General features: G+C 38.8%; 1 protein-coding gene across 1 annotated transcript in view; it reads right to left on the bottom strand.

Moving 5' to 3' along the window:
• The window catches only part of LOC119721731, a 35,883-nt gene extending 29,672 nt beyond the window's left edge, over positions 1-6,211 (bottom strand). The window contains exon 1 of the mRNA XM_038191698.1: positions 6,116-6,211. Within this exon, the coding sequence (XP_038047626.1) occupies positions 6,116-6,211 (96 nt within the window). The remainder of the gene's footprint in view (positions 1-6,115) is intronic.
• Positions 6,212-12,544: the final 6,333 nt, after the last annotated feature.

The raw sequence follows: 12,544 nt of genomic DNA, 5'->3' as shown, positions 1-12,544 counted from the left end.
TAAAGGAACACAGATTTGCTTTTTTACGGGAATTGATAGAATAATCCAGGGTCTCAATTTTTAATAAAACGTGCACAATCGCGTGACGACCCTTCTTTCAGGTTGAAACCAGAAGTGCCTTGTTGTTTTTTTTGCAATTGGTAACAAAAATGTCAACTTGGTTTCAACGATGTTAGTTTGTGGAAAGGGTGGCTTTTCAAAAATATGACGAGTGACGTCATGTTTTATTCGAGCGCACTCTAGCAGCAGGTGATCATGGGTCTTGTGATGTAGTCTTAAAAGTGCATAATATCTAAAGAACCACAGGTCAAATTTGATTGAAACCTTGTACGCATAGCCAGGGAGGTGTTATTGATAAAAAAGCACAATGCGGAAAAGTACTATGTTATGTTGCAAACAGACACAGATCTCTCTGGTTATTTTTTTTTGCTTTTCTGTTGGGAAGTCATTGTATGTGATTTAAAAAGAGTAAGTGACTGTGAGTAGATCCTGCACAGACAAGATTCCTATTGTTTTAGCCAATGTGACCTTGACCTTCGGCCCCATATGCAATTGGCTTCTGAGGATTACCAAGAACAATCCACAATCCATATTTGATGTTCATATGCAAAGTATTTTTCAAGTTATCCCGCCGACAAGATTTCTATTGTGTTAGCCATTGTGACCTTGACCCTTGACCGTGACCAAATATATGCCATTGGCCAAAATTTGTATCAGGTCTAGAAGTTGAGGTTCGTCTTAACTTGGTGGTGTCAACTTGCAATAAGGTCCACTTTACTAATTTGATAGTGCTGAATCTGAATCTGGCTGTTCACATCGGCCCAGATTGTACAATAACCTTTTGACAACATTTTTTCTCTTATTATTTTGCCCATTTTTGGTCAAAAATAGTATTTTTGCCAAAACTTCTATGTTTTAAGTTCAAATGCTTGACACAGATAAACATGATAAATAGGAAGTCGCCATGAAAAATATCATTATTTTTTAATGCACTACACAGTGCTTAAATGTTTTAGTTTTGTTTTGTTTCGTAGAATCAATCCTTTCAAACATAAGCATAATGAGATTTCGACCCGGCATTATTTAGTAAGGATTTACATTCAATGTAAGCACCTCTGCCGTCCCTTTACAACACAAATCAATCACATGACAAGACAATCATAAGTCATTCAGTTTAAAGCTAATAATAACACACTGTTTTATATCCTCCACTTCTTTATCCAGAATACATATTTTTGGGGGCCGAAAATGTGGCTTTCAGAATCTGTAACAAAAGGCATCGCGCAGTCTTGAAAAAAAAAAAAAAAGTTCGTACGTGACGTGGTGTTCATGCAGGAGATACCGCGCAAGCGCATATAGGGCGTGCAGTCTTCAAAATACGCGCGCAGTACGCTCTGAATAGCCGGGTCAGCGTTGCAGTTTACGTGTTCCCCATGGCCAGGGGTTAATGGAAGAACGCGCACCTGCCCATGTAGTCGAGGCTGGTATGCAATGACAGTGATGCATTGCAATCGCCCTCATGTGGTATAGTTACATGTACATGTACATTGGGGAAACAGTCCCCTTTATTTCTAATTTATGTACAAACGATGTGGCATGCACAGTGTAAAATATCATTTAACATGTTCCAAACTGAGAATTAAAGTTGTCACTAAAAAGTTAAGACGAAATTGCAAGTTACAGGCTTTGGCCCACAGCCTAATACATATAGGCTTCTTAGGATTACCAAGACAATCCACAAATGGAATTTGATGTTCATATGTGAAGTACATGTATTTCTCAAGAGTTGTGCTGACATTTCCATATCCATTCTCCCTTGCTTTTCTAAAATCCTTGAGAGACTTTACTACAACATTAAACAGTTTCGTCTTTCCGATCACCAGTTACGGCTTCTGAGCTAATCACTCTACAAACATGACACTTATCCAATTCACTGATAAAGATACCACTGCCATGATTAACAAAATGAGTACCGTTTGTGTCTTTGTTGATCATTCAAAATCATTTCTATGGCATACGGGGCGTTGCGTTCAAATGGCTTTCTTCTCATCTCGCCAACAGGCAATAATTCACTTTCTTCAAAAACGTCAACTCCTCGCGCCAAGAAATTCGCCATGGGCGTGTGGTTTTTCTAGGTGTGTGATTTTCTAGGTGTGTGATTTTCTAGGTGTGTGATTTTCTAGGTGTGTGATTTTATGTTCCAGGGAAATTTCTATGGCATACGGGGCGTTGCGTTCAAATGGCTTTCTTCTCATCTCGCCAACAGGCAATAATTCACTTTCTTCAAAAACGTCAACTCCTCGCGCCAAGAAATTCGCCATGGGGTTCCACAAGGCTCTATTCTTACTTGCACTTTTCCTCTCCTCTTCTTTCTTTCACACTATTTGCGGACGACACAACTATTTCTTACTCTTCCTGCAGTCCTGAAGATTTGAAAATCACAGGCGTGTGGAAAAAGGCACACCTGGATTTTTCTAGGCGTGTGGTTTTTCTAGGTGTGTGATTTTCTAGGTGTGTGATTTTCTAGGTGTGTGATTTTCTAGGTGTGTGATTTTTTAGGTGTGTGATTTTATGTTCCAGGGAAATTTAGGCGAGCAATTATTCACACTTCTCGGTAAGCTTTTAGGCGTGGCGTCAGCAATACAGTCGACTCTCGTTAGTACAAACTCTGTTAATACAAAATTTTGGTTATAACAAACATAAAGCCTTGGTCCGACTGTGCATTTATGTGCACAATGAATGGGACTGATGTTCCTCTTCATACACAATTCTGATATAACAAACAATTTGGCTAGGTCCGAAAGAGTTTGTTATAACGAGACTCGACTGTAGTTTTGTTTTTGTGTGTGCATGTTTATGGTGTAAATCGAGGAGGACAGGAACCAAATCGAGGACGACCTCGATTAGAAAACGTGTACAAAACCAATGAGAGCTGTTGCAAAAAAGTTAGAAGTACAAACAAAGGAAATGGGAAGAGGCACATTAGACCATAAGCAAACGTGAGTTTGTCTTACAGTCACTATGTGGACATGTGAACAAAAGATGTCCACATAATGCATGTTATGTGGACTAAGCCGTGTCCACATAATGTTTCACCCTCTCTGGAAAACAGGTTTAGAGGCATTTTCGGGTTAGGGTTATCGTTGCAGAATGAAGAGAAACATTCAAAGAAACCAAAAACCAAATTTGGGGTTGAAAGAGTTTTCATAGTTTTAAGTAAAGTTATTTTTTGTACCATGTGTACCATTGTACCATGAGGGAACGATCTAGTGTGACACCTAAGTAAACCCGCTTATGGGTGTGTGTCAGCCATTTCCCATACCATCTGACCCTCAGTTGTCGATGGGCATCTCTGCTCTTAAGATGGAAGACACTTATTTGTTTGTTTTTTCAGGATTAGCCCGTAGACGATTGACAGCATAGTAAGGAGTTAGACCGGCAAGGGCATCACTACATGATTTTTCAATCTCTTCAAACAACTGTTTCTGTGAAACAATGCAGAGGTCATCAGCGTACAGGAAACTCCTAGTGTTGGGATGTACTGGTTGGTCATCTGTATACACATTGAAGAGCAGGGGGGTAAGGACGCTTTCTTGTGCAAGACCATTTTTCTGTCTACGCCATCTTCTGTGGTTGCCATTGAGATCCACAAAAAAATGTCTGTTTGATAGCAGGTTCTGGATTAGTTCTGTCAGCCTCACATCCTTTGTCATCTCAAAAGGCCTTTTTCACTAGACCAAATCTCCGGGGTGGCCCCGGGGCGACGCGGGGGTAAAAATAAACCACGTTTCTCACTTGAAATTTTCATCCCCGCGTCACCCCCGAGCCAACCCCGAGATCGCTCATCCCCGGGGCGAGCTCACCCCTGCTCGGGACCAGGGTTGAAAATCTCATCCCAGGGGCGAGACACTTTCCCCGGGGCGAAAACTGTAGTGTGAAACAAGGAGGGGTGAATTCGCCCCTGGGTGAGCATCAGAGGGTTGAAAAAGACTCAAGTGTAATTGCAGCAATTCATCTGAAAAAACTTGGGAACAATATGCGCTTTTTGGTGGCTTTTCGACCGAAGCAAATCCAACCGTACCATTCAACAAACAACAGCTCGATCGATCGTAATCATACTGGACTGCAAGTAGTAAAAAATCCAATAACTTCTTTGAAATATTTACCTGAAATTTGACATGATAATCCACACGGGTTTTATTCCTTTCTCTTCTAATGTACTTAATAATATTGGATGAGTAATAATAAGTACTAATAGTCAAATATATTCAGCCTCATTCCCAGCCTGCATCGGCGGAGATCGACTACGAACGTACATCGCGCAAAATTCATGCAATACGTACGTATGTATGCACGTACAACCCGAACAGAGTACATACAACAACTTTGCACGCGTAGTGATATTGTTTTCCTGCGCCGAAACTAGGAATTCATGCTTCCGCACGGTGAGGAAATGTATCAGAGTTTCAACGATACAATGCAATAAATAAAAAATTAAAATGGAACCTGTCAAATTTAACTAGATGCTAAAATAATAATTGGATGCTTTTACAAATGCTCCGTTCTTTGGTGTATAATCAGTTTTATGACGTCATGTTTAACGGACTGTAGCACGCACGATGATCGAAGCACGTGTAAAAATAGGGCCAGGACTCAACATACATTCAGCTCCGTGGATTAAATGAGGCAAGTTTTATTCGCATATTTGATGTTTTTTTAATCAATTCTGCAATGAAAAGCCCAGAGTTTTTCAGAAGTACGTTGCCTTACATGCCGCCCCGAGTTTGAAAACTTGAGTGAGAAACGGTCGTGCAAATCCCTGGGGCGAGATAAACATGGTTTGCACGAAACGAGTCTGAAACTGTGCGGGGTTGAACTCGAGGGTGAAAATTCAGAAGTCACCCTGTGGTGTCCCCGGGGATGGGTGTTGTAGTGGGAAAAGGTCTAAAGAGTTTCCTGGTGAGGATCCTATAGTTCACTGTGTCATAGGCTGCGGAGAGATCGACAAAGGCAGCTCCAGTGACCAGCCCTTCCTCGTACCCATCTTTGATGAACTGCGTGAGGTTCAAGAGTTGACCAGTACAAGACTTTCCTAGCCTAAAACCTGCCTGCTCAGGAATGAGGAGCTCATACATATGGCATAGAGAGATGGGCCTGAAACTCTTTCGGCTGGCTGGGTCGTTACCAGGTTTTAGTATGTCAACGACTCTGGCTTTCCTCCACAGCTTTGGGATGCTGTTGGTGCTCATACATTTGTTGAACATGTCAAGCAACCACTGAAGCACAACTGTCCAAGATGTTTGATCTGCTCACAGATCGCTCCAAGACGTTTCAGCTGCTCACAGATCACTGATAAATTTCCCACTACGAAACTTGTACGCATGTGTATGCGCATGGATCCGGGAAACTGGTGATGTTGATGCGACTTGACTCTGCTGATCTTGGACTTACAGATGTAGCATCAGAAGTTGGGACATTGCCAATGAATATACATGTACCTACAAAATTTACAGGCATAATTTGAATATTTTAATTAAATTTTCTGATCTTTTACTGATTCACCAGTCTGACAATTGTACAATATTGTGTATGTCATTATCATCTGTGGATTGCGATCGCACTCTCTACGTAATATCAAACCACGCTTCTTGTGAAAGGTTTTTGCTAGGACGGCTTCATCAGAGAGTTGTGCTGCCAGTTTGTCTTCGACACACTGCATAACTTTTAAAACTGGAAAGGGTCCGTTTTGTTAAAGAATCACCCGTTCTTTGAAGGCGTGTTGGAGTTGGCCTGTCTTCAAAATCGTCGTGCGAAGACTGGAATCAACGCTCAAAAAATTGGAATCGGAGAATCAATTCCTCAATTTGGAATCGGTTCTACTCAATTCTGGCGTGGATTTACCCAAGCCTTAAGTGGTGCATCTGATAATTGCATGAAGTATTCTTGAATTTGTTGAATTATAAAGTAATTTGTTGGGTTTTTTTAAATACAGGTACATAAAAATAATAGGCCTACTTTAGAAGAAAACACATAATTGAAGGACAATACTTACACAAGCAAACACTGTTACCAATTTTGTTTTTAGACTATGTTTAACAATGTCAATTTACTCTACCTGTTTATTCAGTGATGGTCTCTCATTGACTGTTGTGGCTTGGGCTTGGAGACTAAACTGAAGTCCAAATGGATTCACCTGTCGGACAGTAGACATATTGCTAATTAATTACAACATAATGATTCACAATGAAAGAGTAACGGTTTGTTTTTTTTCCAAATCAAACCGAATCAAGTTTCTTCCAAACAATTTAAATGATTATGATTAAACTTGGTATGAACTTGAACCCCGTCCAAAGATGTTAAAAAAATTATGACGTCACAAGGTATCAAATTGCATTTGAAGGGTAAAATTTGATAAAATAGTTTGAGCAACATGTATATCTTTTTAATTTTTTTGTGAGGTGGAAGATGGTGGTTTGGACAAAATTTCTTTTTTTCCAGGCACAAAACCGCTTGACCTTTACATCCAGTGTTACCGAAAGTGCAATGAACACTTGAATATAACTTGAAAATGGAAGCAATTTTTCAACAGACAAACAAATTAAAGTAAAGAAGTGTTAAGTGAGGAGTGCCAAACAATGGCATGATGACGTCATCATCCAAAGGGCGACCTCTAGCCGTAAATCAAATAATAGAAATAATAATAAGTATAAAAATAACTAGAGGTTGTAGGAACAACCACACGGTGTTGGGCCGTTGTTGATGTTGACATTGATTGTTGATGTTAATGTTATTGTTGATGTTGATGTTGAGGGTTGAAAAACAGCGCATGTAGTAATTATACAGAGGATAGTTAAAAAGAGTCAGGTGATGATCTGCACGCGCGTATAGTGTACTGTAAACTGATCAAGTACACATAAACCCTTAATATCTAAAAGTAAAGGTCGCACACCATTGACACAATACAAAATATTGCTCGCATATCCTTTTTACCCTAATGCGCCTGTTTTTAGAAAAAAAGCGCCCAATTAAAACAAAGCGCCCAATTGGGCAATTTGCCAGCCCAATTTTTTAGCATCATATGACGTCATCAGAAGTAAAAAATGTGCTTGCGTTAAGAAGTTGTCATATAAACGTGTACAAAACACTGGTAAATACTTAAGATACATTGGTTCATCAAACAGCCGTTACATGAAGCTCAATAGTTAACATACAACAGTCGTAAAACCAGACACTCAAAAAGCAACACAGGGAATTCCCTTTTGTACGCAATCATAACACACTGTTTTTCGGGAATTTCCCTTTGTACGCAATCATCCCATTTGCTGTACACACAATGTACGTGGCATTAAATGAGGGTTTCAACTTCAAATTTCAAGGGGCCTGCAGGGCATCTCCAAGTTACTTATTGAAACAAAACTTTGGGAAGTTTTAGACCTATTATTAAAGTGCCATTTAAAGCCCAAAACTTGATTATATCTCTAACGGTTGATTTTTTAGCAATTTTCAAAGTAAAAGAGGTCTTTTCTTTGTAACTTCCGGTCTGATTACGTAATCAATTTTTTTTCACGCACAGGTCTTGTCTGCATAAAGGTGATCATGTATATTAATTTTGAAGCGATTACCGCAAATTTCGCCACAGACATCAACTGAAACTGCATTTTTGACATTTTTTAACCTGCCGCTAGAGGGCGCTCGAACACTTGATGGCATCACCAATCATATTTTTGGAAAGATCAACCCACCCACAGGCTAACATCGTTGAAAGCAAGTTCATATCTTTTTCCACTTTCAAATTATTAGGCACTTCCGGTTTCGACCGGAAGGAAGGGTCACGTGATTTGACGCACACAAGATAAAATGAAGATCATACATTTTCATGTCGATTCCCGCAAAATTCAAGTTCCGGTCTCTCACAGTTGATTTTAAATTGAATTTTAAATATTAAATTGATTATCTTTTGAAGTGACGTCACGTGACCCATGATGACGTCATGATGACGTAATTGCAAAAAAGCACATGTTCAGTGGGTTGTGCATTCATGTATTGACAATTGAAGTTCATATATGTTTTCAGTTTGACAAACAGTTCCAGAGAAGAATGTGTCTAGAAGAATAATAAAAAAAACTAGAGGTTGTAGAAACAACAACACGGTGTTGGGCCATGGATTACCGCAAACTTTGCATGACGAAACCAGCCCTCTTAAGAAAGTGGCTAGTTTCACACTGTTGAAAGCCCCTGGGGAGCAAGTAAACCAAACTCCCCTCCCTGCTCCACAGTCCCAGCTAGATAGTGACTTGTGGTTAAATGAAATACCACCTGTTCGCCACACTGCTTTCTGGAACTATACTTTCTGGCGAATTGCGGTTTTATGCAAGCATAACAGTAAAAGATCGTTCTCAGCCATTTATTCACGGATTTTCACATTTCAACATATATTTTAAAACAAGTTAACATTTCAGGTACGTCATTATGATAATACTTTTGTTGGCCGACAGATTAAATTTAGCAACCAAATATTATGCTTGAAATCTCCCAGGCAGAGTGACCTTCGCTCCTTTTAGGAACCATTTATAGAACGAGTGATAATGCATTTTTGATGTTTTTTAACCTGCTGCTAGAGGGCGCTCTGACATTTTATGACGTCACCTGTAATATATTGCTGTAGTACAGCCTAGACAGACACTCACATCATTGAAAGCAAGTTCGCATCTTCTGCCAATTTCAAATAATAAGGCACTTCCGGTTTCGACCGGAAGGAAGGGTCAAGTGATTTTGCACTTAATACCAAAACTGAGGATCCTGCAATATTGTATTGATTGCCATAAAAAACAAAATCAAATCTGTAGCAGTTGATTTTATATTGATTTTCAAAGATTAACTCTAGAAATCTTTGATTGCTTGTAACACGATACTGGATGACGTCATTATGACGTCATCACCAGAAAGTTCAAGAGCTATTTTAACTGTGCTATATACAGCCAAATCTTGATTATATCTATCACGGTATATTTTCTAGCAATTTTTGAAGGTTTAAAGGTCTTTTTATTGTAGCTTCTGGTCTGATGACGTAATCATTTTTTTTCGCACACAGGTGCTGTCTGCATTAAGGTCATCATGTACATTAATTTTGAAGCGATTACCACAAACTTCGCCACAGACATCAAGTGAAAATGCGTTTTTGACGTTTTTTAACCTGTCGCTAGAGGGCGCTCCAACACTTCATGGCGTCACCCATTATTTTTTTTGAAAGGTCAATCCAGGCAGACACTTCAATCGTTAAAAGCAAGTTCATATCTTTTTCCACTTTAAAATTATTAGGCACTTCCGGTTCCGACCGGAAGGAAGGGTCACGTGATTTTGCGCGCACAAGATAAAATGAAGATCATGTATTACCATGTCGATTCCCGCAAATTTCAGGTTCCGGTCTCTCACGGTTGATTTTATATGAAATTTCAAAGATTAAATTTATTAAACTTTGAAGTGACGTCACGTGACCCGTGATGACGTCATGATTATGTAATTGCAAAAAAACACATCTGCGGTAGGTTGTGCATTCATGTATTGACAATTGAAGTTCATATATGTTTTTATTTTGACACACAGTTCTGGAGAAGGAATGCGTATAGAAGAAAAAAAAAACTAAAAACCCTAGCAAAAACAATAGGTTTTGGGCTAAAGCCCAAAACCTAATAATAGTAAATTCTTACAATAACAACAGGTGTTGGGCTCAAGGCCCAACACCTAACTAGAAATGTGTGTGGACAAACACAAGCTGTTTCGGATATTTGAAATACTTTGCTGTGCACGTGATGAACAACTAGTGACGTCACTACAGATGTCATCTGTAACAGCATATACGTACATGTACATGCAGTTACAACCAAATGCATGAAATGTAACATATAGTTTTGTAGATATAGGCCTATAATAGAAAAAAATGCCCCTTAAGGGATGTCACATGACATTTGATGATGACATTACTTGAATTTTCATTTATAACACAACTCACTATGGGTACCAATCACGTTTCCACGCAATCAGACTTGTACTTCAGAAGCGATTTAGCGATTTGCAAAATGCACATTTAATATCCGTCACGTGACACATGACGTCATCGTTACCAAAATCATCAGGGACCATCTTTGGTTGCTGGTCTAAGTGTCTGCCAAGTGTAAAGTCAATCAGACATACGGAAGTGCCAAAGTATAAGGTTTGAAGAAAAACAGGTACAAAACCTATGGGGGAAAAAATGCATGATCACAAATTTCTTCTAGGACCATCTGTGGGTGGCGATGTAAGTATGTTTGCATATTTGCAGAAAAGTCTTTGTTTTTGTTCTGTTCAAGCCAGTGTGAAGTTCAGGGCACTTTTCATCATTCCTACTTGAGCACAGTTTCCTTGTACGTTGTTTGTTGTGCCCCATTCGGAACAAATAGCCAAGTCGTAGTCAGTCTGCATGATTTTGCCACCGCAAATTGACGTTTGGGGGGCGAAAAATACGCGATTGCGCAATACTCCTTAATGCACGTCTATACGCCTGGTCCCGAAATGGGGGTGAGGTGAATTTTGACTATGCTGACACGTGACTCGCAGAAGAAAATCGCATTTTGCGCCTTGAAACACTTTTCCAAAATACAAAACCGGGTGTCATCAGGATTCAGGGAAGACTACTTTAGATCCACAAATGCATTTTGGAACTAGAGGTATGTCTGTTCAAGAACAGAACATACCGGTATGGCTTTTCTGTATAATATTTTTTTTATATTACTGTAAATGTAAATTATGTAAATATTTTCTAAAATTTAAAACCAATTTTACTCACAAAGTTGAAAATGCATTTTATGTCAAATTTTGCTGAATTTTTAATTTAGTATTGAAGTTTCAATATGTAATGTTCCCAATTACCTAAAGAAATTCACTTCGTAGATAAACCGAATTGAATACAATGCAAAATAGTTAGCCTTGAAATGAGACTAATCATCTGAGCACATACTCAATCGATTAAATATGATTGTGTGAAGTTTCAATAACACAATTGCAATTATTATTTTGTTAAACAAAAACACTTTTTGCAACAGCTTTGACAATTGTAATTACAAGGCTTGAAATAAGACTAGCTGTCACAGTGTGAAATTCAATCATGACGCAACCAAATTGTATGCATGCGAATTGGCTGTATGCTCTCAATTGAGTTAGAATTCAACGTCGTCAGCCTTGAACACAGACTATATCACCATACCCGAGACCCGACCCAATTGTTTGCGACATTTACACATGAAGCAAGGCAGATCATTATGCGCGCATTAAAAACTTTCACGCGTCAGTCACATACGTATGTACTTAACATACCGGCAAACTGGGCACTTCACGTGCATTGAAAACTGCAAAATTATAATTCAACTTCATCGGCCTTGTGAAAACACTAGCACTCGATCACTTTCACCCACACAACATACACACATACATTCGAAACGTACATATGGCATATGTACAGGGCACAGGAAAATGCGGAGAATACTGCTTTACGTTGACAAATGACCCGCGCAATTATTCTACGCACAACATGTACATGTACATGTATACATGTACATCATATCATGTACATGCATACGTTCCAAAACACTGCTTCGTATACAAAGTCTATGTGGCTTGGAAAACTATACAAATTGCAATACAAATCTGATTATAATGCCACCCGAATGAAAGTTTGTTCTAGAAAATGAAAATATGTTAATGTTGTCTTGGTCTGCAACAAATTTGGGTCATGATGACATCATTTCAATGTTCATCTATAACACATCCCGGTCTACCTACATACTGAGTTTCAACTCATTCGGACTTACATTTCTCTAGATATAGGGTGTTAAAGTTTGCATATTGAAGATGACGTCACGTGACCCATGATGACGTACTCATGACGTCACTCTTCGGGACACATACTCACTATGGGGTCTTTACATAGGTTAGGTTGCATTAGAATAAGAGTTTGTTTAAGGTTCAAAATGCCGCGGTTTAAAACATGTACAATGTCTATGGGCTTTGGGGTGGAACAAAAAGAAAAAGAAAGAAAAAAATCAGAACAAAAACAATGCTTTTCCGCTTTGTATTATGTTGGTGGGGTCATACCTACTTGCACAAAAAAATAATAAATGTGTGACGTCATGGTGACGTCATCAAAGATGCCATTTTTCACAACACATACAAGCCAAGGTTAGATCGTCAGGAAACTTGGCAAACGGTAAGATGTTGATATTGTCATGCAAAATCTGAAATTACGTCATAATGACGTCATGAGCTGATTTTTTTTTTTTTAATTAAATTTACAAGTTTTCTTACTTTTTGCAAATTATACATTTTTTTGGTTCCGATCAAGCCCAAACGTGAACCTAACCAAGACCACATGTTACATGTTAACGTTCATTGCCAAATCTCATTGTGATGACGTCATCATGTGATTCGATTCATTTGTTATATTTCATGAGTTAAACAAAGAAAGAAAATACCATGGTGAAACCAGTCAAGCAACAAAAAAGGTATTTTGTGA

The sequence above is a fragment of the Patiria miniata genome, unplaced genomic scaffold (genome assembly GCF_015706575.1).
Source record: "Patiria miniata isolate m_02_andy unplaced genomic scaffold, ASM1570657v1 HiC_scaffold_14, whole genome shotgun sequence".
Lineage (NCBI taxonomy): Eukaryota > Metazoa > Echinodermata > Asteroidea > Valvatida > Asterinidae > Patiria > Patiria miniata.
The sequence above is the reverse complement of the archived record's forward strand: the minus strand, read 5'-3'. Positions and strand labels throughout refer to the sequence as shown.